The sequence below is a fragment of the Penicillium roqueforti genome (assembly GCF_015533775.1).
Source record: "Penicillium roqueforti strain LCP96 04111 chromosome Unknown scaffold_13, whole genome shotgun sequence".
NCBI classification, from domain to species: domain Eukaryota; kingdom Fungi; phylum Ascomycota; class Eurotiomycetes; order Eurotiales; family Aspergillaceae; genus Penicillium; species Penicillium roqueforti.
The window spans coordinates 547,133-571,641 of NW_024067577.1; the positions used below are offsets into that span (position 1 = coordinate 547,133).

The 24,509-nt window shown below is 49.8% G+C and overlaps 10 protein-coding genes across 10 annotated transcripts; 6 read left to right on the forward strand and 4 right to left on the reverse strand.

Annotated features, from left to right (window-relative positions):
• Window positions 1-281: 281 nt before the first annotated feature.
• On the forward strand, window positions 282-828 carry LCP9604111_5603 (PET191 family protein; the record flags this gene model as incomplete). Its single annotated transcript, XM_039073432.1, has 3 exons — window positions 282-306; window positions 426-567; window positions 642-828. 3 exons carry the CDS (start codon window positions 282-284, stop codon window positions 826-828), a joined length of 354 nt encoding a protein of 117 aa, XP_038928565.1.
• A 135-nt stretch (window positions 829-963) lies between these two features.
• LCP9604111_5604 (uncharacterized protein) lies at window positions 964-1,377 on the reverse strand (the record flags this gene model as incomplete). Its single annotated transcript, XM_039073433.1, has 1 exon — window positions 964-1,377. One exon carries the CDS (start codon window positions 1,375-1,377, stop codon window positions 964-966), a length of 414 nt encoding a protein of 137 aa, XP_038928566.1.
• Window positions 1,378-2,310: 933 nt separating this feature from the next.
• Window positions 2,311-3,841, reverse strand: LCP9604111_5605 (dolichyl-diphosphooligosaccharide-protein glycotransferase; the record flags this gene model as incomplete). The annotated part of the gene is made up of 4 exons (XM_039073434.1): window positions 2,311-2,730; window positions 2,792-3,483; window positions 3,538-3,648; window positions 3,700-3,841. 4 exons carry the CDS (start codon window positions 3,839-3,841, stop codon window positions 2,311-2,313), a joined length of 1,365 nt encoding a protein of 454 aa, XP_038928567.1.
• A 340-nt stretch (window positions 3,842-4,181) lies between these two features.
• On the forward strand, window positions 4,182-4,504 carry LCP9604111_5606 (NADH:ubiquinone oxidoreductase subunit NDUFA3; the record flags this gene model as incomplete). Its single annotated transcript, XM_039073435.1, has 2 exons — window positions 4,182-4,365; window positions 4,458-4,504. 2 exons carry the CDS (start codon window positions 4,182-4,184, stop codon window positions 4,502-4,504), a joined length of 231 nt encoding a protein of 76 aa, XP_038928568.1.
• Window positions 4,505-5,918: 1,414 nt separating this feature from the next.
• Window positions 5,919-6,869, reverse strand: LCP9604111_5607 (putative transcription factor RfeG; the record flags this gene model as incomplete). Its single annotated transcript, XM_039073436.1, has 3 exons — window positions 5,919-6,551; window positions 6,624-6,668; window positions 6,729-6,869. The coding sequence occupies 3 exons, from the start codon at window positions 6,867-6,869 to the stop codon at window positions 5,919-5,921; spliced, it is 819 nt and encodes a 272-aa protein (XP_038928569.1).
• Window positions 6,870-10,223: 3,354 nt separating this feature from the next.
• LCP9604111_5608 (DNA-directed DNA polymerase eta) lies at window positions 10,224-12,155 on the forward strand (the record flags this gene model as incomplete). Its single annotated transcript, XM_039073437.1, has 1 exon — window positions 10,224-12,155. The coding sequence occupies one exon, from the start codon at window positions 10,224-10,226 to the stop codon at window positions 12,153-12,155; it is 1,932 nt and encodes a 643-aa protein (XP_038928570.1).
• A 1,015-nt stretch (window positions 12,156-13,170) lies between these two features.
• Window positions 13,171-15,340, forward strand: LCP9604111_5609 (uncharacterized protein; the record flags this gene model as incomplete). The annotated part of the gene is made up of 2 exons (XM_039073438.1): window positions 13,171-15,087; window positions 15,140-15,340. 2 exons carry the CDS (start codon window positions 13,171-13,173, stop codon window positions 15,338-15,340), a joined length of 2,118 nt encoding a protein of 705 aa, XP_038928571.1.
• A 612-nt stretch (window positions 15,341-15,952) lies between these two features.
• On the forward strand, window positions 15,953-17,440 carry LCP9604111_5610 (HNH endonuclease signature motif containing protein; the record flags this gene model as incomplete). Its single annotated transcript, XM_039073440.1, has 1 exon — window positions 15,953-17,440. One exon carries the CDS (start codon window positions 15,953-15,955, stop codon window positions 17,438-17,440), a length of 1,488 nt encoding a protein of 495 aa, XP_038928572.1.
• A 2,529-nt stretch (window positions 17,441-19,969) lies between these two features.
• LCP9604111_5611 (uncharacterized protein) lies at window positions 19,970-21,339 on the forward strand (the record flags this gene model as incomplete). Its single annotated transcript, XM_039073441.1, has 5 exons — window positions 19,970-20,084; window positions 20,142-20,464; window positions 20,633-20,716; window positions 20,774-21,265; window positions 21,322-21,339. The coding sequence occupies 5 exons, from the start codon at window positions 19,970-19,972 to the stop codon at window positions 21,337-21,339; spliced, it is 1,032 nt and encodes a 343-aa protein (XP_038928573.1).
• Window positions 21,340-22,521: 1,182 nt separating this feature from the next.
• LCP9604111_5612 (F-box domain and ankyrin repeat protein) lies at window positions 22,522-23,663 on the reverse strand (the record flags this gene model as incomplete). Its single annotated transcript, XM_039073442.1, has 3 exons — window positions 22,522-22,966; window positions 23,014-23,340; window positions 23,389-23,663. 3 exons carry the CDS (start codon window positions 23,661-23,663, stop codon window positions 22,522-22,524), a joined length of 1,047 nt encoding a protein of 348 aa, XP_038928574.1.
• Window positions 23,664-24,509: the final 846 nt, after the last annotated feature.

Below are 24,509 nucleotides of genomic sequence, written 5' to 3' on the forward strand. Positions count from 1 at the left end.
TGAGCAACAATTGTTATGCATATGTGCAGGTGCACTTGGATACTCTATACTCAAGACAAGAAAGACAGAGATGCTGCAACGTTACGTTTAAAAGCGCAAACAAACGATGAATGCCCCCGACGTCATTACCAACATGTGATAGCGATGCTTATCTCATCCGGGGATTCGATCTATCAACCAATCAGCGTCGAGATAACTAACGGCCTAAATTTGCCGTACGGTCTCGTTCCTCGCTCTCTTGCTACTTGTGGTTGCGCATTCGTCCACAAGGTCGCGTCAACATGCCCAGCTCATGCAATGATATCCGTACGTTACATCTCCATGTCGCACAACGTTCAAGGAAGGGTCATGTTCCTGGCCCCGCTGGACTCTCTACCGCGACCCTCCGTTGCCATAATGCAAACTGACCACAATCGATTATCTAGGGCGGGCCCTGGCTCAATGCCTCCAGGAGTCTGACTGCATCATGGTCCAGCGTCATACTCCCCGTGAATGTCTCAGCTCTCCTCTCGCCGAGGAGTTACCCGTGAAATGTCAGCAGTTGCGGAAAGGATTCAGCGAGTGCAAGTGAGTCAGGAACCGGGCCGACCATTATGGACAAACCGGACACCCTCGCTAATTATTGCCCTTTCTCGGAACAGGCGCGGTCTGATCGATATGCGCAAGCGCTTCCGCGGCAACCAGCCTATCTCGGTATCCAAGGAAATGGACGGCGGGCAATCTACCTCTGGGGGACAGCTATATGCCGGAGCGCCCGCGTACCAAACGGTCAAGGAACTCAGCGGAGACGAAGTGCAGATGGATCCAGAGAAGACAAGGGGCCTGTAAAAAGGGTATTTGGATTCGCTGATTACATACTGGCATGGCCCGGAGTTCGGTTACGCTTAAAACATACATTTCCTCTCTGATACTCACATTCTCATTCAAGATCGACTGAGCTTCTTATACCCAATCGATTATATATCACACCTTCACTATCTCTCGCAGAACATCCACCAGACGGTCGGGCATACTCAGGAACGGGGAATGCGAACTCGGCAGGCGGTAGGTAGTGCCCGGCGCATCCATTTTCGAGGCGAAGAACTCCTGGAGTGCTGGCGGCAAGGCCTGATACTGCTCGCAGATGATGTAGGAGCAGGGGACATCGTGCCACGGCTCATAAGTGACTTCGCCCGAGAAGACCGCACGTGAGGTGTGCGCTGTCGTGCGATTCCATTTTTTGCGCTGCTCGACGGTCAGGTCCTGCCAGCCAACGTTGTCGATGCCGTCGACGTGAACGTAGTCGTCCTTTTTCTTGGTCAACTTGATCTTGACAATATTACCGTTCATATGATGCATGGACCAACCTCGACTTTCATCCAGGGTAAATAGGCTCATCCCAGCATGTCCAGCAGGCTCTGTCCTTTTTCCAGCGCAAAGGCAGCCAGGTAAACAACCCTCACAATGCCTCCAGGCTTGTCACTCTCCGCACGAACATGCTCCACTAGACCCTCGCTAGCTGTGGAGGCTACAACACCCCGTAGGAGTGTGCCGCAACAACAATGTCCTTTCCCTCGTATGCTAGAGTCGTTAACACTCTACGCAGCGAGACAACGTCGTCTTCTAATGTCAGGGAAGGCGGCTCAGCGCCGATAGAGGGGGGCGGGAGGCATTCAGAAGGATAAGTAGGGTGTTTAGACGGTCACGCACGGCATCGAAGACGATGGGACTAACCCAAGCACCGATTGAGAAGACGAAAGTCGGTCTATCCATTTCCATTTCCAGTTTATGTACAGGAGGGCAACAGCGTTCGATGGGAAAGAAGATATGAAAATCCAGGCTATTCTCCAGTCCTTGAGCCGTTATACAGAAGCGAGGAGCATTACTACTGCTTCGGGCAAGCTAGTATCCTCATGAGACTTGTTTAGGATGGACTGAATGGCCCGCTGTGGATATTAGGGACCAACGACAGTCAAACCGGCTTCAAGAGGAATATGAAACATGTAGTTAGTCAATCTCACCCGTTTCCTGTATTCTTTAGGCTAATTCACGTCCTATCAGACTCCTGCCCTCTTTTCATGCAAGAGGCCAATTGCGGTCATTAGTGTCGTTTTAGCGGACATCTACCGTTTCACGGGGTTGATATAGCCTGGACTCTACATGTAAAGCTTGACAGCTGTAGGCTTCCAACTGCAGGGAGGTGGAAGGAAAAGGAAGGCAAGGAGAATATCTATCATTGAGAATTGGTCATCTTTGGACCTAATGTGTTCATTCGGGAGATCAGGATCATGCAAGAAAATTGAAATCATGGACAGTCCAATAAATATAAATCTACTGAGTCTTCTTGAGCTTATCGGCCACAGGGGCAGAGTAGAGCCAGACAACCACGAAAGCCAAGAATCCTCCAATTACCGACCAAAGACCGGCAATCCATACCCAGCCGCCGGTAATAGCCCAGCTGCGCGGGTACTCGTCGTGCGCGAAGTGGCGGTTGGTAACCTCAAGCTTCTCCTCGATGGCGGTCAAGAAGGGACGCTTGTAGTTGACGCGGAAGGAGAAGATTCCGTGTTGATCGGGAGTCACGAACTGAGTGCTGAACACAGTGCTGGAATCGGTGCGCTCGACCGGTTCCAGGTTCAGGCGGTGGAAGGGCGAGAGCATGGTGAACTCGAGCTGGAGCGCGTCGTCTCCAGGTAGTTCAAAGGGAACCCACTTATCGTAGACATACTCGGAAATCTCAATGCTGTAGATCTGCAGGCAAATAAGGCTCATGTTAGCTTGGAAGAGAATGACAATATATTGTTTCACGTACAGTCTCGTTCTTGATCCGGTAGATCGAGGGGTTCAACTCTGCGCCCTCAGTGATAAGGCGATGCTCGACCTTGTCAACCTTCAGGACACCAGTCTCCTTGAAAGCCCAAGCAGTCAACTGCTTGGCGAACTCGCGGTTCACGGTAGGTGTCTTCTTGCCGCTGGGCGTCTTGACGGAGGCCGAGAACCACTTGTCCTCCAGCGACTCCACTGATCCGAGAACAGTGAAGCGGGCAGAGTTACGTGCCTGCATAGCGGAAATGATATTCAGCTGCGACCCGGTAGCCAGGATATCCTCCGGCGCGGGCGTGCCCTCCTTGGGGTTGTAGCTGTAGGCAGTGGCGGGGGCCTTGAGAATCGGAGAGAGCAGGGCGCTGTCACCGAGAGTCTGGGGAGCAACTCGAGGGAGAGCAAGAACACCCTCACCATCAAAGAAGGCCTTGACGTCAGAACGGAGGGGTCCAGGGCGCTGCAGGACAAGAACGTCATGCTTCTCAGCGGCCGAGAGGGTGTCATAGTTGAAGTGGTCGACAACAACTTGTGAGCGATCGTTGGATAGGTGAATATCGAGTTCGAGGAGAAGGGAGCTGATGGCGCTGGAGGTGGCAGACTTGCCAGAAAGGGCGAGGAGGATGTTTCCATCCTTGTTCATAAAGTCGACGATGTGTTTGGGGGTCAAGGAGGGGCCGAGGCCTGTATTCTTAGGTCAATTGACTAGACATCGAATCAATAGTCGGGTTTGCGCACCTTTTGACTTGGGAGGGAAGATTAGAAGGTGGTCGTAAGCTCTTTCGCCAAGCTTGAACAAGGCAAGCTGTTCACTCTTGGAAGATTCGATTGAGACATCGTATCCTCGTGCTGGAGTCCGAGAGTTAGCAAAGGATCAATAAATTGAGTCAGATTAATTACCTTCTAGGTCTGCCCACAACGTGGAGTACAGGTCCTTTTGTTCTGTATCTTCCAAAATAGCCAACAGGCGACTGCCGGAGCTACTCAGCGCATTTACCGCAGCCAAGAAGCAACAAATAAGCAACGCAAGACACCACCTCATTTTGAACAAATCCCGCGCAGCGGAGCGGAAGGATCAAAAAGAAGGAAGTGAAGAAAGGTGGTTGAAGATCCAAGTTGTATACATAGAAAGGGCGACGTGTTTAATGGGCGAGTGCCAAGACCCGAGAGCGCTGGGCCCGCATCTCCGAACTTCGACTTCACCTCGTCCCTCCAGCTTCAATTTTGCTTCTCTGATCCTAACCACTCAACAACCACTCAGTGGGACCGGTGTATCTGTTCGTTCGTGCGCGCTTGAGCAGTTTTTTTCTATTCTACCGGCATTGCCCTCCCACCCACATCGCAAAACCCCGACCGGTCGCCAACGACCTCCTCCTACAGCCATGTCTGCCCCTCTGTTCTGGTCGACCCCCCTCCGCTATATCCGCTGGGCTGCGCACGAGAAGCCAGCTATCCTCGCCGCTCTGTGCATTGGCGTCATGGGCCCCATCTCGCTGGCTACTATTCCTCCCATCCGCCACGCCCTCGGTGACGTCGACCCCGAGCCTATTCCTCTGACATATCCCAGTATGAACCCATTCACTTCCACCAAATCGGTGCATAAGTACAAAACCCATATTGAGTAATTTGAATCTGACCATTATCTTCACTACGTACAGTTCCGCAGGGTCCGCGGGTGATCCCCAAGGGCTACGATGACGAATAAACGGGTTCGGAACTACGAAAATGTCAAGTTAGAGAGAATTTCGTGTATTGTCCGAGCTTTGGAGGAATAAATTCAGCGGATGGCGGGAGATGAGTTGGCTGTGCCACTGGACTGATGAACAAGTCCCATCGCATCAGTGTGGGCAATCGAATCGACTTGTTCCGGGCAACTTCTCCTGGCCATCAACATGCTTTGATACCAATATTTGTTGCGCATACGCCGAAGGTCGAGCTCGGCGCTACAGTGTATGTACTATGTTTTGTGCAATAATCGACATCAAGTCGCTTTCTAGGTTTCAAGTATGGGGTATCTTAGGAATAATTGCATTCTTGCGCACGAACAGCCGATATGGTTTCCCCACCAAGGAGAGAGGCTGCTCGCCAGAATTAGTATCTGTAATACCCGATCAATTGCAGAATTTGCATCATACTCCGAAGCTGCAGCATCAGGTCGGACAAAAAAGCCAGCAATCCAAGGCTGTACACAAGGAAGTAACCATCACAAATTAATCCCTTTCCCGCCTTTTCCGCCGTGTACCCAAGGAGAAGATACATAAAAAATACATCTAATAATATAAAAAGACTACTGAAAAGACTACCAAAATGACAAGACCGCATAAGCGGCCTACTATTCTTGTTTAGATGACATCTTGATTACTCCGAGGTAACAGTATGCAGAGAAAGAGATTCATTAAGATCATGGAGTCAATCCAAGAACTCGCACATCAAAACGTCAATCACAGAAGGACCAACGCCGCAAATGCTCATATCTACATGTAGGTCACCGGCCTTAGTTTATCCAAGCACATCGCTTTCGCAAACCAAGGGGAAAAAAAAAAAAATAGAACGATGACTCCCCTTCTTTCAAGGGAAAGACAAACAAAAAGAAAAGTTGCTAAGAACACACAAATCCCTATACACCGTTAAACCAACGAAAAGTATCACATTATTGTGGGGTGGGTATTCCCGGAATCCGTGAGAGCAGAGAAACAAACAAAACGCTCAAGTCCGGGCCACCTTTTCGTAAACGCAATCAAGACACATCACTCTTACTCCTGGCTGGCCAGTTGCAGAAAAGCATGAGAGAAATCAAGAAGGTCCACGGGAAGTCCAAGCTCCTGCCACGGAGCAATGGGTTCAATTCCAGTGAAGTCCATGGTATAAAAAATAAAGTGAGATTCATATCCAACGGGAGGTGGAAAGTTCCCCTGACTGGAGACAAATTGGGAATATGAGAATGGTGGCCAAGAGAGAGAAGAAAGGCGTGAAGATTGTCCAGGAGATTTTCACAGACATCAACATTATTCCTAGGGGTATTTTGGAGATATCCCGGAAGAAAGCATCAAGTAGACCACAGTGTGGGTGGAGAGAAGGGAGAAATCATGCAGGAAAACCCTTGGGGTGGTCATTCTTGTTTACCGCCGACGGTGGGGGTTGTCTCTGGTTGCTTGTGGCCTGCGCTCATATTCCGGAGTGTATCTGGGCTCCATTCCTATCCGGGGATCCGGGGCAGTTGTGGTAGGATAGGACATCCCAGACGTTACAGTAGAGTACTCCTGTTCGGCATCATATCCAGGTCCCGAGTATCGTGGAGCATTGCTTCGGCCATTGTCGTAACCATAGCCCGTGGGGGCATATGTATACGATTGAGGGTGCATGTCCGCAGACGTCACAATGGGCTGGTTGGAACCAGAGTAGGAAACCTGGGGCGGGGGGTACGGAGCTGTACCTGATGCATATGGCGAGTGAGTGGCGGATGTGTAGGATGGAGGGTTGGAGTAAGGGGTATTCTGGGATCCACTGTAGGACTGGGAGTAGGGATCCATGTATTGCTGAACGGGTGCTGCGGTAAAGGGCGTGGGGGACGGGCCCTGTGACTGGCGAGTCTCATGAACAGGCGCAGGAGCATAGTTCACTGGAGCGGTGTTAGGTGCATGGGAAACGTTCGTGTCTTGAATGTAATTCCCACGCGGGTAGCCTAGGTCAGCCCGACGTGAGACGTCCGCCTCCCAGCGAGCGGAGTCAGCCTTCAGATCAGTAATCATCTCCTGTATTCGATGTGTGGTTAGAATGCCATCTTCACTTCTCCCGCTTGCTGTCGCTTGTCCATAGTCACTTACAGAGGTGAGATTCCGATAGGCGCGGATAAAGAATCCTGGGCGGCCCTGTTCATGGTCAGTCAAAACGGCCATTGGGGTCATCGGGGGCACGAGCGGAGGACGCACATTGTGGTTGCCAGGTCTCACGAGGGCATCGTTTCCAAGGTAGCGGCAAATATCTGCTTGAATAACTTCTCGGCTGATTCCTTCACCGGGGATGAAATATTCATTCTGACGCTCCGGGCGTCCTTCATAGCGGCCTGTCATAATGTATTCCGAGGGAGGAATATCCGGTTTAAAAATTTAAAGTCCTCGGATCCAAAGGGCCAGAGAAGAGGGAGTCCGGAGTCTGGAAGATGGTTTGAGAGTCCCGGGAAAGTTGATGGATGGTGGTGAGTCCGTTTTTATTGTAGGATGTACAAATTCTATCGAGCAGGTTCCAGAGCCGACAATCAACGACTTGAATGGTTTCTTTTCTCGCTTCCAGGGCAAGCAGAAAACGAGATATGATCCTTGGGAAGTGGCCAGAAAAAAATTGATCCTGGTCGCGAATAACAGTCCGTGGGAAAGTCCGGTTAATCCTGGGAAGAAATCCTGGTTGTCCACTGGTAGCAATTATCCTGGGAAATTGAGAAGGCCTCAAAAAAGACGGTGATAGCGACACGAGGTTGGGAAGGGAGAGGATGGGTTGTCAGGGTCAATTAGGAGAAAGAGAAACACGGCTGACGGGGTCCTGGGATATCTGTAATCTGTTCGGGGCGAACTAGATATTGGGAGAAAGAATAGTTGTGGCAAGAGAAGCCAGGGGAATATGGGGAGAAGGGAGAGAAAGACGAGGGAGAGGGAGAGAAGGGGAAGAAAGAAGAGGGGGGGAAGGTAAAGTGGACATCAAAGGGCCAGGGCGGTTGGGCCGTCTTGGGCTGGTGCCACGACTCCCCACTGAGATCAAGGCAAAAAGCATGCAAGGTCAAATGTGGATTAGACTAATGTGCAACCCTATGTCTATAGCCGCTTGAGTATTTTAATTGGTATCATTTATATCATTTGGGGCCAGGGAGGTAGGACTTTGTACCCGGTTTCATATAAACATGTATCTATAACTATATACTTCCCTGATCAACACCCCCGAAAGTGTGAATGTACACAGCTATACGGAGTGGATCCCTAGAGACGTCCTTTGTACCCTAAAACTAGACCTTAAAAGGGCTGCTCTTGGGTTTCACTCAATTTTAGTTGGGACGAAAAAATAAGGGCCGATCCCCCATATTCAACCAGCTTGGATTGCTCCCTAGTCTGTGCCCCTGGACCGGATGAATATCGAAACTCTACAGGACTCCACCGGTGGATCTTTAGCCTTCAGCAGCGGTCAAGCAGGACTGCTCAGAAGAAATGAGATCATAAAAGCTGTCAGATGTTCATATGTACGGTGGTAAGATGGCAGTGTTGAGGCGGCAAATCATCAGACTCAATTGTGATTGATCCCTCGCACACCATCTGCAAAGGGAGCATGACAGCCAACTGTTGACAAAAAGACGGTGGCGACCTGCGAACTTGCCACCGAAAACTGGTGGCCGATGTCCACACGAGATTGCCGTTGGGCAGGAATGCGTGGCTTTGGGCAGCTGCGCGAAGGCTCCGAGCTTCTGGTCCACTCACAACCCGCCAATGTCAGCTGGATCGCACAGATCGGAGATCCCCTGTCTCGTTTGTTTTTTTCTTCAGGTTCGAGACTGTCGTGGACGAGTTACAACATCGGAAAAATCTGCACGAGAACACAACATCTGACTGTGCAGGAGTGGGTGATGAAAAATAAGCAGGCACCAAGTGATGGGTCATTTGGACGTCCCAGAATACGGAGTACCTGTGGATATTGAAGGAATTGCGGCTGTCTTGGACATGTTTATGTTGTTGAAGAAGATTAAAATAAGTCTTGGTATGTAAGATGTACCCCGTTGTTCTACGGAGTAATAAATTGGACTGAAGATTGCAGTTGCCCCTGAGTTCAGGAGACCTGTGATTAGTAATCGTACACAACCATCGCTCTGCCGCCCTCGACCGCCTGTTGGTGCTCAGCTTTCAGTTACATTCAGGTACGGACAAGACTTCCTCAAGAACCGAAAGACTCGGGTCTCCTGCCTCCACGGGCACTCCTTTTCTGAGACCGTACGCCTGGAAGATGCCAACGACCCTTCCAACCTTGACTGCCCGCTTTTGAGACTCCGTGACAATGCCTGCGGTAGCATAGAGGGTCTCCCAGAGAACCCTCCGTAATTCGAGGTGACGGGCATGAAAGTGCCAGCCATCTGCACCAAAGGTTCCTAGCAAGGTCTCAAGGCCCCAAAATGACAATCCAAAAGGACCAACAGTAGCATCACGCCAGTCGACTATACTGGCAATACCTCCTGTACTCGGGTTGACATGGATATTCATTTCCCATAGGTCGGCATGGTTTAGCACCTGCGGATAGTCTAGGGCGAAAAGCAGTGGTAGTTGATCGCGGACCTCGGACCTCGGTCAGCTTAGCACGAAAGCGCTCAGGAAGAGCATCAGCAAGAGTGTCCAGCCTTTGCTCACGGACTTCAGTCAGCTCGGCACGAAGCGCTCAAGAGCATCAGAGAGTCTCTAACCTCTGGGAAATCTCTACAGAAGTAACGGCTGTGTCTATCCATGGCGTCATATCGATTCCACTAGTCCAGCTCGACGCGAAAAATCTAGAAAGTTAGGTGTTTATCGCAGGCAGTGTGTTCAAGAACACTTTGCAAGATCATATACAGTCCTCTCAAGAAGGCTGTATTTATTCACAGCGCAAATCTCGCGTTGGGCTATAGAGAAAGCGACCCCTTCTACAACATCCATTTCATACACGATAAGAGGGCCTAACGAGTCGCGTCTCCCACAGCCAGGGGCGAAATCTTTATACATGCTTTTCACTAGTGACATGACCTTCATATCAAGAGCGGCTTCAGGGGCGCAGAATTGAATAGCTTTAGGATTGACACTGGCAATAACCGTATAGCTCGTCATGCCGTGTGCCGGCGTGGGAGCAACTGATCCACCTCTGGTAATAAGGGCAGCAGTGTTCTCTTGTGTGATAGACTTGTTTTTATCAAAAAATCTGGCAATTTGATGATTAGATAAAGCCTGAATGCCAGCTGCAATCCACCATGTATCTAGTGATATCCATCGCTAGGCTGGCTGGTTTCTTGGTTGGTCAAGTCGTGGATGTAGTATGCGCGAGCAGCTAAAAGAGGACTATGGGCAGTATACAAAGCACACGGTGGTAGGACAGACTTATACGGTATGTTGGAAGTGTTCCAGGGTAGGAAAAGGTTAAATGGTGCGCTTAAACACAGAGGAGAGGGGTCTTATATAACGAAAGTTTCCAAGTAATTAATATCATTCACAAGCGGCCACCTGAATAACTAACACAAAACAATGTATGACTCAACTTACAACCCTCCAGGGCTGCTGTATGTTGTAGTCTATAGAAGAGGGAGAACCTCAGGGCACGTGCCCACACTAGTCCATTTTGGGTTCTTGTCCCAAGGTGAGAGCATCGGATTCCAGCTCTGACCGACAACCCCATGGACTAATATTTACCGTCATGACGCACGTGCGAGCATGTCCGAACCCACCGAGTCGTCCGATCCCTTGAAGCTCTCCCGGTTCACCTATCGACAATTGCAATTGTTACGACAGGGATCCACGGCAACCCCTCTGCGCGTGATTGCGCATATCGATCTCGATGCCTTCTATGCACAATGTGAGATGGTCCGCCTGGGGACTCCGCGGGAGACCCCATTAGCAGTGCGGCAATGGGACTCCTTGATTGCCATCAATTACGCCGCGCGACCGTTTGGAATCAGTCGATTAATCAATGTTGCGGAGGCCAGGAAACTTTGTCCAGACCTCGTCTTACAGCATGTCGCGACTTTTCGAGAGGGGGAGGGGGGACGGTGGGCATATCGGGATGATTCGTTCAAAAATATTAGCACGGACAAGGTGTCGCTGGATCCGTACCGAGCACAATCGCGAAAGATCCTCCAGACGATGAAGGAGGCTCTGGCTACATGGAGTGTCGATGATATGGAAACCGAAACTCAGAATCCGATCTCGGCTGGGTTGGAGAAAGCTAGTATCGATGAAGTATTCATTGATTTGTCTCCATTGATATATAGGGCACTTCTTCGGAGATATCCAGAACTTCGGATGGGAATACAAGACGAGAACCGGGATGCACAACTTCCTATACCGCCGATCACAGCTTTGCAGTGGGACACCGACTGCTTAGTGGACCTCGATCAACATGAAACAGAGGAGGATGATCCAGACTGGGATGACGTTGTCATGCTGATAGGATCCGAGATTGTGCGATGGGTGCGGAACGCTGTCTGGGAGAAGCTCAGTTACACTTGTTCGGCCGGGCTTGGCCGCAATAAAATGATCGCAAAACTAGGAAGTGCGTGCAACAAGCCCAACCTACAAACCGTTGTGCGGAATCGGGCGGTGCAGAATTTCCTAAATGGTTATAAATTTACCCAGATCAGAATGCTGGGTGGTAAACTCGGCGATCAAATAACTGCCGCATTTGGGACGGAGAAAGTCAGCGAGCTCCTTAATGTACCGCTTGAGCAGTTGCGCACTAAGCTGGCTGATCAAACAGCATCCTGGCTTTACGGGATCATCCGCGGTGATGATCGCAGCGAGGTCAATCCCCGAACCCAAATTAAATCTATGCTATCCGCGAAATCTTTCCGACCGAGCATCAACTCACTTGATCAAGCTGAGAAGTGGCTTCGTATCTTCGCAGCCGATATATATGGCAGGCTTGTGGAAGACGGCGTGCTTGAAAATAGACGTCGTCCGAAAGTGATCACGATACACCATCGAACTGCGCAATCTCGTTCTCGCCAAATCCCAATCCCAGGCTCTAATACAATTAATGAGAATCTTCTCTACGATCTGGCGAATACTTTGCTCCGTCAAGTTGTGGCTGACGGACAGGCATGGCCCTGTTCCAACCTGTCGTTGAGCGTCTCAGGCTTTGAAGACGGCGTGGCCAACAACAAGGCTATCGAAGGCTTCTTGATTCGTGGTGATCAAGCGAAAGCTCTAAGTCATTCTTCAAGACCCCGAGATACCGATAATTCCCCCAGCGAACAAGCCCCAACGGAGAAAAGACGAAAGCTTGAAGGTGACGGGGATAAGATCAAAAGTTTCTTCGGGATCCCATCACATCTTGAAACTCCTGCCACAGACGAGCCAGCTAGCCCCCAAGAACCCGCTGAAAAAGACTCCGAACCCAGCGGGATTCCCCGGTTCGTATGTCCACGGTGCTCCAAGTCGATGTTCGAGCATGAAAAAGAAGAACATGACGATTGGCACTTTGCCAAGGACCTTGCAAGCCAGGACAGAGAGGAGGCCAGGGTTTCACAGCCGCCACCGCCTACGAAAAGTAGTGCACGCGGTACAAGTTCTCGTGGAAGAGGTGGCCGGGGTGGAGGGAGTCGGGGGAAGCCCGAAAAGGGGCAGATGCGACTTGCTTTCCAATGACCTATGAGCCTATGTTGTATGTCTTGTTTTTTTACCATGTTTTTCATAATCTGCTTTTACTTGGCATAGCTACGATATACCCAATGCCACAAATTTATGCCATCGCCTGATTGGGCGGACTAATCCAAAGTTATACCTTGAAACGTCGATTCACAATTAAGCCCTTTCCCGCCTTTTCCGCCGTGTACCTAAGGAGAATATATCCATAAAAAATACACGATTTAATTAAAAAGAGATCATGACGTTCTCACCGACTATTCTTCTATCTCAGAATTTCGCAATGTCAACATAAGACGTCCTGAGATATCTTGGAATATCCCTGGGCTGTAGCCTGTGAGTGCCTGGAAGTGGATCGGATGTTAAAGTCGGTGTATACCAGGTGGAGGGGTGGCCTTGAGCAGAAGCACCCAACAACCCACGTCAGGCAAGCTTTGGGCCTCTAAGGACTTCGATGACGCTAAGCATATGAGACTCCACCGAGTACATTTCTGAAGCCCAAAATGGCAGTTTGAGAGAAGAGAACCAAGGTTCTGGCAGGATTAGCTAATATTCTGGGGTAGGGCCGGAGACTGGAAGACCTGGGGAATAAACAATGGAAACGGGGAATCTTTGGAAGATCTGGATGGGAATGATGTTTAGCTACATATCTCGCAACCGCCCTAGTGACATCAGCCGCGGGGCCGATGACCACTTTGCTTTTTTCCAGGGTTGTCAGCCTTCCTCAAAACAGTTCACGTTTCATGTATGTGTACGGAATACGATCAGTTGGTTCTCGTCTACCTATATTGCTTGTCGTACTAGTATCATTAGCCGCTTAACTGGGTGATCTTGACTAGAGCACAGCCCACCTTCCTTTGCAAGCCCCACCAGTCACCAACTGGATTTATCTCTTGCCTTCAACTGAACCCTTTGACAGGCTCCTGCGAGCTTGAACTAAGAGTCTTCTCCATCGTGGTCGAGTTTCCGACCGTAGCTACACCAAATCCAATGCGGTGATCACTCGCACAGTCCCACAATGCCCCGCCGAACACCACCCCGCGACTACGACGAAGAAGATGACTTCTATGAAGTTGAACGAGAGCGAGACCGCCGGCCGCGCCGACGAGATCGCGACTATGAAGATGTGGAATTTCGTCGTCGAAGGTCCGAGCCGCTAGCTGAGGATATGGAGCGTATGCACATCCGAGAACGTCCCAGGCGAGACTTCATGGACGAAAGCTTTGCACCGCCGCGAGCACGGGATGATGTGGTTCGCACGCGGACAAAGGAGGAGGTCGATATTGTCTCATCTGACCGCGACGATGTCTCCACGCGGCCATCTGGGCCCCGTCGTAGACCTCATTTCCGTGATGAAGACGACGAGGATCTTGTTTTTGAGGAACGAGAGACACGCCGGGGCAGTCGACGTCATCCACGCGAAGTTGACAAGGATTTTATTTTTGAGGAGAGAGAAAGGCGGCCAGAGAGGAGGCATCGTCCCGGGCGAGAGCGAGAAGTTGAAGATGATCTTGTCATTGAGGAGAGAGAAAGGGAAAGAGGTGGTGGTAGGAGGCGTCGTTCAGAGCCGATATTCGAAGAGGATGAGGAAATCATCTCCGAACGGCCAAGACGCCGAGGGAGCAGGCACCGTTCCCGGGAATCTGAAGAGGATGATCTGATCATTGAAGACAGAGAAATACGCAGGGGGAGTCGGCGTCATCCAGAACGAATGTCCGAGGACGATCTTCTCGTTGAGGAGAAAGAAGTGCGCCACCACAGGCGACGTCCAGAAAGCGGATTCGAAGAGGATCTGTCAGTTGAGGAGCGGGGGAAACATAGAGGAAGAAGACGTCGCCCCGAGCGCGAATTTGAGGAAGAGGAAGTGTTCATCCGACGGAAAGAAAGGGAAGAGCCCCCGTTAGATCGCGGATGGGAAAGTGAAATCGACGTGCGATCGCGCGAAAGGATACTGGAGTTTGAGGAAGAAGACCCATACCGCCGACGACGGCCACGGCCACGGCCTCCGCCTCCCCAAACGGTCCAGGTGGAAGAGGTCATCCTTGACGATGCACCCCCAAAGCGACGCCGAGGACCAGTCGATTTTTCAGATCGAGAAATTGAAGAGGATGTGGTCATCCGGCGGAAGGACAAGGGGCCACGACCAGACGACAGTGATGACGAGGAGAAAATCGTCATACGCGATCGACGTGAAACAAGACGCAGTGTACCTTCGGATCCCGAGCCCGAATTAAGAGGATTGAGAGGTCTTCGGCGAAACGGTAGGCGACGGATTCCACTGGATGGAGAGGTTGAGGAAGAGATCAGTATTCGGAAATCGGACATCCCATCACGCCAGTCGCCGCTTCAAGTCCACACACCTCGTATGAAACTACGATCTCGGAGAGGCGGGCGAATGTCAGAGGAAGAAATAATCCTCACACGCAGTGACAGTGAAGACTCTCTCGCTCCGGAAGACTCAATATCTCCAACTAGCGGGCCATCTCTTGGTTTCAACGATCCGTGGGAGCGGGAAACAATTTCACTTCATCGTCGACCTGTGCCGCTAGAAGACGATAGCGATATAGCTCACAGCCACGAAATAAGGGCTCCTTCCATGCGTGAGATGGAAAAAGACATAGTGATTGAGAGCACGCGCGTAGTAGACGAAGGCCCTACAAACACGGATGGCTGGTCTGTGGTGCATGCTTCATCTCAAGACGAAGCCATTATGAGCGGAGCTCTGGACGTTGTTGAAGTCAAACCCCGACATGTGCCACTGGAAGAAGTGGAAACGGGCCGGATTGCGCAGCAGGTCACGGGCGCGGATGAATCGCCAAACGATCGGTGGACCGAAATAGCGAAGAGATTGGTAGTGAGGGAAGCTATTGAGCAGCTCGGATTCGAGTATGAAGAGACCAGAACGTGCTACTACATCTTCTCGTACCTCAAGCCGGTATGTATCATCCGAACAGACGACTTTCTTGGATTCTGACTTTTGGCCACAGGAGGACATAGATGAGCTTGTTGAATTGACCGACGAGATTCGAAGTGCTCGTCGTAGACGGATCCATGACATCCAGCGGGAGCGCTCTGTGCCTGATATCAGGCCTCGCCTTAGACCTCGTGTGGGGATGCCTCCGAGGGCATGGTTGATTGAGAAGCGCATGCGAGATATTCGAGATCGAGAATGGATGAATTCCCGGTAATTGATCTAGGAATATGATGTTTACGGCCTATGATTTATGATGAATTTGTGCATTAAAATTGGAAGGTGCCATTGACGTCCTGTATGTATCGCGAGATATCCTCAATTCAAGAACGATGTCGTCCACATGTCCCTTTTAGTATGAATAGAACGCGCGGGCTATGTATAAAAGATATAATAATCGCTCGAGATCAAGAAACGTCTTCTTCTCTCGTTCACACCCAGAGGTATACCCTATATGTAAGACCAATATCGCCGACATGTATGATGTTCCTTCCTGAGCATAAACAGAATGAGCAGGCCACACCTGAAGAATATTAATCGTTTGCGATCAAAACAAAGCTTCCCCCCTCCTTCACACTCCCTCCTTCACATACCCTCTCTCTTTCACGCGTTCCCTCTTCACACGCAGTGAGATATCCTAACTTCAAGAACGGTGTCGTCCATATGTTACTTCTGAATGTGAATAAAACGCGTGGGATATACCTGAAGGATATCAATCGCTTGAGTTCAACACAAAGCTTTCTATCTCGTTTAGAAACCGAGCACACGCGTGCAAATCGGATTCCCACCTCACCGTCTTTGATGCAGGATTGCCTCCACGTGGGTCAACATGTCAAACGCGTCCACCACTGAATTAGATCGTTCAGTTACTGTTGTCCGCGTTAATGATGAGCGTTTCAATATCCAGTCTCCCCAGCGAAAGATCCTCCTTCGCCAACTCAACAGAGCTCTTTTCGAACAACAAGTCCCCTCGCCATTCTGGGCCGTTCTCCAGGTGTGCGATATCGAGAAGCTTGAGTACATCGTACAGCTCGCCAACTTGTCAATGAAACTCATGCATACCATCTCTGATCTCATTTGTGCTCTCCCATTCAAATGGACGGCAACTCCATCTGTCGCCCAACAGCTCGAATCAGCATACTCAACCCCGACTTCGGGTTCGAGTTTCAGTTCACGGCCACGTGCTTCCCCGGTTGCAATCTATGCCGCCCGAGAGCGAGATGGATACAAGTGTGTCATCACAGGAACCCGCAAGCTCTACCAAACCACCCCGATCTTCCCAGCTAGTGCAGCCAGCTCCCGCTTGCAGGATGACCCGGATTCTCCTAGCCTTTGGAAGTTTGCAGATGTGTTCTGGGGAAAGAGTACAACTGAAAGGTGGAAACGAGCCGTCTTCAGTGACCCAACTCAGCCCGACAATCCTGTCAATGATTGCTCCAATCTGATCTGCCTTCGCAGAGACCTTCGGTCTGCATGGTCGAGTGGGTTGTTCGCTCTGCGTCCCGTCTGGGTCTCGGAGGATATGACTGAAATGGAAATCGAGTTCTATTGGCAACCAAAGCCAGACCACAAGCTTTACGACGTGGTGGATGTGTCCAAGGAGCCTATATCTAGCAAGAACGTCAACAGCGTGGATCGACTGATCGTGGCGGTAGGAAAGCGAGGTGAACCAACATATCGTGCCATTGAGTCCGGCTACCGATTTAGAATGACAACGGACGACCCCGTCCTTCGCCCGCTTCCGAGTTTCGACTTGTTGGATATGCAGTGGCATTTCACCCGACTGACCTCCTTATCCGCCGTGGCTAGTTTCTTCGATGCTGATGATGATGAAGACAGCGTCAGATCAGAGGACAGCGTTAGATCAGACACGACGACTACACAGCCGGAGCACCGCGGCCGACCGGAGTATCACCCTCTGCATGCCAACCCTCCCAGCGCCCACATACTGGCCTGGGTTAAATCTTCACTTTCATCTGGTTCCCCGCCCGAGTCAGAGCAACGCAACCGACTGGAGGGTGATCCTCTGCGTTCGTCTCCAAGCTCCCACATTCTGGCTTGGGTCAAATCTTCTCTTTCACCTCCCGAGCCAGAGTTTGTCGAGGATATCGATGAATTCATGATGGATGAAGCGATGATTGGCCCTCTGCCAGGGTCCGACACTAACGGCTTGCGCAGTGTTAGCCAGACCTCGAAGGATTCCGGGTCGGCGGAGTCAGCGGGTTCGGCGGATTCAGGAGATTCGGAAGCCAGTGTGATGATTGATGTGATTTCCGGAACTGGCCATCTATCTCTTGACTTCAGCCGCGACAGTTAAGATGGGAGCGGGCCCAACATAATTCATGTACAACAGCAGACTAGTTGAATTCATATTCTTATTCAATGCGGATGTATCTTGAGACTGTAGTATGAATGTGTTGATTGAATCTGGGGTCCTATAACTCAGTTGACTTGACGGACATACAATGTTGTACTCATTGTATATTGTATGGTCGGAAACCTGCAGCAGGAAGTGATCACCGCTGTCCTCCGTAGGCTTGTTTCAGATGCTGGACGCCACCTGCAAGCCACCAGGCACAATAGCAATAATTATTGACTTAGCCCTGAGCCTCGCCACATGTTGAAGTCGAGACCTTGCCCAAAGACCACCTGGGAAGGCCAGGCCTACGGAGCAGAGAGAGACTGGTCGAGTAACCCTAACTACGCGGCACCCGAAAGCCGGGAGATTACGTCGGACTGGGTTAGCTCCCCCTTCCCGCGCATTGTGGCGGATTGTCTCAGCCATATTATGCCACAACATCATCACTTCAGGATTTGCCTTGGCAGGGAATATTCGTAAGTACGGAGATGCGTATTAATATTCGTCCAATGATGCTCGGTATTATTCGCGACTATTGATTCTGTATGGGTCGTTCGGGGAACACACGACGTGTCCTACTGTTTCAACTGAACCACTGCAGTTGTATTTGTGTAACTGAAGATTGAACTATTACATCCTTCGGTTTGTTATAGTATTTAGGTATGCACCTGCTGGAATTTAGATCGATCGGAAAGTTGTAGCTAGCACATGGTATCATTTTTTTATCTTTACGCCGAGTGGAGACTCTCCACTTGGGAGATGAGTGGGATGATTCATATTGGACGAGTCGATAAAGGAGAGATAACCTTTGAAAAAGGGGAAAATCATGGATGACACGTAGACCGTCGTCCGTAGAGTGTACGGTGTACAATGCTGTCCTACTGTGTTAGGATGTTATACAAATCCAAATATCCTTGGTGCTCCGTTCTAGACCGGAGGATGAATGCACAAGCCAGTCTAATCACGTTCTAGAAAGAAAACCCGCCCGGAAAACGCACTTAATAGCCGGTAAATCCACGTATATCCTAGCGCTGTTTCATCCAAGCCGAGTTCGCTTGGATCCGGCAAATCACAGCGATCTCTCTAGTCGATCGTCGTTTGTGGCGGCTGGGCATGGAAGGCGAGAGCGAACATTCGGATCATATACGATTCCTGATAACTAGAATAGAATATAGAATCCTGTGCTCCGTATTACCTCGGGCCTAGACACCCCGTACCAAGGATTTGCAAGTTGACAGGTGGCTACTCCGTATTTGATCGTGATATACTCCGTCGGAGGACGGGAGTACCTTGGAAGGCCCTCGGTACTGAAGACTCGGTCCGGGTCCCACTAGACTAGGAACTCCGTACAAGTTAAGTTACAATGTGGCTAAGCTGAAGAGATGGAGTGGAGGAAATGCAGTGCTATTGCCACAAGCTTGGATTAATATCGGCGGTTCCCTAGCTTTATTTATAAATAATACACCCAGGCCAGAAATCCAGAGTTGGAACATTCTTGTTCGGCGAAGTTTTCCTCTCCACTTCTATTACGTATGTCCACTCTAACGCTGCAAACCGGGTCATGATGCACTGACGATCTCTTGGACAAGTGTTTCGGATATGAGATATGAAGAAGGGCAGACGGGACATAAATAGAAGCACACTGCCTGTGCGTAGGAGGGTAGACGGAGTGATATAGATAGAAAAAGGAAAAAAGAAAGGTATGCAGGGTGGAATGTTTCCTTGGTATAGCGATCGGTGGTCTACCAGTCAGGCCATGGCAGTGGAGAAGAATCGGATTAGGAAAAAAGGCAATAAAATACTTGATTGTATGTTGTTGTGGTATACTGTGGTTACTTGTACGGAGTGTGATATACGTAGATTATCGAACGGGGTTTTATAGGCTATGTTTATAGGCGGTTTATCGGCTGTTTATATAGGCGTAGGCACAACATAACTAGTTAACACAACCCGATCGCTAAAGATGATCCAGATGATCTGTCAACACAAATGACATCGATCTCATTTAATAATTCAAATCCCAGAAAATAGAAATCAGGATCCACCGGATACGTCGGGACTCGACATACTCCGATGAGGATAAATGTAGGATAGCAGGATAGTACCTGGAGAGCCCGTGACTGTGGAGATCCCCCTTCTCCTCTTCTCTCTTTCTCTCTCTCCCCTGTCGACTTCGTCTTTTCCTCCATTCATTTTGTTTCTTTCTTTTCTTGTGATTTTGTTATGCAGTCGAAATGTGTTGACACCCTACAACTTTTGCAGCGTTAAAGTGGGGGACAAATAAGACGACATTTCATATTAGATTCTTCAACCCTCTAGGTGATCGACAATTCACTTCGGTCGGCCCACACACACTCAACTTCGATCTTCCCTCGACGCCTGGGACCTCACTGTCGCTTACCCTCTCACCCCTCGGGCGCGGGACAATAAACAGATATCAACGGACCTTCCGGTTTGATGGGAAATTCTCGATCGAGCACACCCACCATGAAGGTCGCGGTAGTGGTCTCGGTTTTTGCTCTTCTGGCTCGGCCATTCGTATCGGCCTCATCCGACCTGGCCTACTGTGCTACAGAGAACACGGGGTCTTCTTTCACGGGAGGTTAGTGATCGCAACCGTTCTATATAGATTTAGCCACATCGCTGACTCGGCACACAGTTTCTAACACATTTCAATCGAATGGATTATGTGAAACTACCTGCACCGATTACGCTTTTGCTATCCTCCAAGGGAGTAAATGCTGGTGCTCGAACGTGGCTCCCGCCAAGTCCTCACTAGCCGACGACACTTCGGACTGTGATGGTGCATGCCCGGGTTATCCCGCAGACAGTTGTGGAAGCACATCCAAAGGAGTGTACGCCTACGTGGAAGTGGTCGGCAACGATGCGACTAGCACAGCCGCTGGTACAACAACTTCGAAAACCACCTCGTCAACCTCAACCTCGACCAAATCAACATCAACCTCTACCTCAACGACCTCGGTAAGCCAATCCTCTTTGTTTTGACACTGTTTTCTCTTTTGGGCATATCTTGGGCACACTGGGCATATCTTGTTTCCTGTTTTTGTACCGATAAACCTCCTGCCAGCCTAGCTAGCCTGATTGGGTGTTTGACTCTCTCTTCGCTTGTGGGTCTAATATCGGGGATAGAGTACTAGCGACCCGCCTGTAACGGTCACTGTGACTGCCTCCGATTCCACTACCACTTCCACTACCACTTCGACCTCACCCATTGTATCTACAGCACAACCGGTTTGACCAGTGGCACGTTTAGCTAACTTTTTCTCCTAGTCAACTTCCTCGGATGATAAAACAACAACTTCCTTGCCGACGGTCTCAGTGCAGACCAACTCTGGCGGCCAAGTCAAGACCATCACCGTTTCTGGTGCAAGTGCAACTTCTGGCGCTGATTCCGCATCGCCTAGCACCACCACTAGCAGCAAGTCGAAATTGAGTGGAGGTTCCATCGCAGGCGTTGTGATTGGCGTCCTCGGAGGACTCGCTCTGGTTGGTGCTCTCATCTTCTTGATTTTCTTCTACCGCAAACGCGCTCGTTCCGTCAGCCCTATCCCAAGCCAAGACATGGCAGACGACAGAAGCAGGGGATCGAGTTTCATGGGAGGTTTCTTCCCGCGAAGCGATAACGGATCTCTGCCCTCACGTACGGGCACAACATTTACCGATCGGCGAATGAAGACCAACACGGTCCTCTACCCGAACGGTCATCGGGACAGCAGTGTTTCACTGCAAGACAACGAAGACTACTCGCGTCCTGTTCTTCGGGTAAGTTGAACATAACACTTAGTCCCGGCGGAACATTCTTGCTAATATCATTCTAGCTTACCAACCCCGACTAAATTTGGAATGACCATTTTCCTCGACCACTTTCTTTCGCTTCCATCGTCCGCGCCTCTCACTCTCCATTAATCTCCAGCCACTCCAAAACAGCCTCATTATGATACCCACTTGTCGCTCAATTTCTTTCTCTATCTTCCCTTCTATTCTTATGGGTGCAGCTGTGGAGAATACACGGAACAGCAACATGTGACTCCGGGCGGCCTCTACTCCGCCAAGGAACAGTTATGAGGGTGCATTGACATTCCTCCAAACACACTAGAAGGACACGGAAAAATAAGAGCCCAAGTCCTGAATTCAAATCTATGGTTAATCCCCCGGCCACTCGAGACGCCCTTCACGAGCCATCACATACATTATCCTGCATACATACCCGCCACATCGGCGACGATGCCAGCCCATGCCGACATGTTCTGAAAGTATACATACATCACCGTCTTTCGGTTGCGTCTGACATCGCCAGCCTCTGGGCTCGTCGCTCTCTTGGCTTCTTATCTTTTCTCTTATTTGTTCCCAATATGCTTATTAGCTTTGCTTGTTTTCTCTTCATTTGTCATGTAACACCCAGCCTCTTTTGTCGCTGCCCCCGTCTTAATTGTTCGTGCATTTGCTATGGCTTCGATCTGAGGGGATACGTCCCCGGCGCTGTGCTTAGACTGACCGATTCAATGAAACTACTATATGCTTGGGATAGGATTTGGTGATTACGTTCTGGGATTGTATGTTTATTGCGGAGCGGAGCGAAGCAATTATAGAATACTTGTATCAAAGTTATACATAAAGCCGTACCTAAACTTGAGAAGGGTAAGAAATATGTATAGAAAGACAAACAATAAGGCTGCATAAGCGGACGACCAAAGTTTCTTGTGCCTATATACTTCAAACGTGAAGGTAAATGACTACCGGTTGGCATACTTCGTCGCCGTAAAGGCATAAATGCCAGATCATTCATTCCAGGGGGCAATTGTGATGCAAATATACGATCTAAGGGACAGAAGAGGTAATCAAGCAATGTGCAATGTGTAAAATATATGGATGATGACCTAAATAGCTACTGCCATGAAACTCTCTGAGTAGCTTCACGCAGACAAAGTCACAAAAGACCTCCTCCTCTGGAAACCAGGAGAATCATCTTCTGCAAGATGAATCCAATCCTGCCCTGCCAAGGGAAGCTTCAGTCTTTCTCACAGAGCAACTTCACGACCTCCAAGCTTCCATCCGAACGGCGCACATAAGCGTCTCAGTATATTGCGCACACTACGGCGAATGAGCATACGGACAATGTCAACTTCCCAAGCTGAGATTGCCACCAGAATCTCACGGCCTCCTATATACTTCCCTGGGGCAAGTTCGGCGTTACTGTTCCGCATCAAGCGCGCAAGTTCAAAATGACGATTTTGAAAACCAGTGAGCAGAGTAGCATCTATCGATTTATCTAGGGACTTGGGATCGGCATCTGCCTCGATAAATTCCCTGGCAATATCCGGAGCTGTCTGCTTCCGTGCAGCATGCAGCGGAGTCTCACCCCTTATCGAGATCTTTGTTATAGTCTCATTTGTAAGGTGAGGAGCCACCTTCGGGAAGAACTGACAATCATTGCGCCCGGCCAGAGCATGTGCCACCGTATCCCTGTTCGAGGCCGCTTGATTCAAATCCAAGCCTGCGTTCATACAAACCTGCATGACTTGCCAGCTAGCCCAACGAGCTGTATATAATAAGCGAAGCCAGCAACCTTGGCGCCGCCGGAAAAGGCACGAAGCAGCGCCAAATCGGTCCAGCACATAAAGTCGTCATAGGGTGCGTTGCGGTACTTGAAGTGCACATAGGAAGGGTCAGCACCGTATTCCAGGAGTAAAGTTACCATCCTAGGTTGGTTGGCAGCAACCGCCACATGCAGCATGAATCCACCAGTAAGGCTGTAAATGTTAGGGTCGACGCCCGAACGCATGTATTTCGTCACGATGTCAATATCCCCGCGCTTAATGGCACGCGCGAAGATCTCGCTTCAGTGCGGCCCCTTTGAGAATCGGAAGTCGTAACCCCAGAGTGACCATATTGGCATGTCGATTCCGGCAATTGCATTTGGAGAATTCCATTCCCAGTCTTGTCCCTCGTATTCTTGCCTAAGGGGTAGGACTTGCGCAGTCAGTCGTCTTTTCTCCGTGACACTATCCGCGAGGAGCGAGTGTAAATGCTTGCAGGTTTGGTGAAGCATACAGCGGTCCCGGATAAGCGCCGCATTTGCAATCGCCAGAACTAACTCCTCGGGCAAATTGCCTAGCCTGAAGGTGCCTAGGGGCAGGCTGGGGCTTGTAGGTTTAGACATGGTGCAATTTGGCGGTGGACTTGGTGACAAGGGTTCTTGTCGAATTTTGAATGTAGACGTCAAGCCTTCTGCGAGGATGTTGATGTAACTTTTATGCAAGAAAAACGGTTAATCATGAGAGCTGTATAAATAATTCCAAAGTGTTGGCTCCATGCTGAGCAGGCTTAATGGACTTTAAGAGATGCCACAGAGACCTAACACAATCTGTATTTCATTAGCTAGGGTTTCTCTTTGTTCTTTCTGTCGTGATATCAATGATATCAATGAATAGATGCATCTTTTGGCTCTGTCATTTATAGCTTGTTTCACAAAGGAGAAAAATGAGAGAGAAAGGGAACCATGAGTTTTCTTGTGTTCGCTGGCAAGGAAGATCAAACAAGGTATGGGCAACCTGAGGCATGGATGGTCTCAACAAAAGGCCAGACATCCAAAACAACAATAGGTCCTACTGAGGACAATTCCGACGGAAACAAAGGACCGAGCGTGTCGTCCTTCAACTAGATACTTGCCACTTGTAGATACTTTGGATCAATAACATCCGCATATCATGCCGTATTCTAACCCCTGAAACGAAACTTGATCGTATAACCGATAAAATATATGCTTTTCTCCGTGGTGGCAGTTGTCACCGTGGCACGAATAGATGCATCATATGCCGAGTGTTCCGCGAAGCGCTAGTACCAAAGTACTGCTCGTAAAATATTCAAAACACAGTCAAGCTCAATCAAATGAATCAGGATTGCCTTGCACAGGTATCTATCTAGACTGCTGCTGCCTTGTTGATGCGCACCTTCCCTAACTTGACTCTGCGAGCCAAATACAAGAAATATATAGTTCTCGGAACAA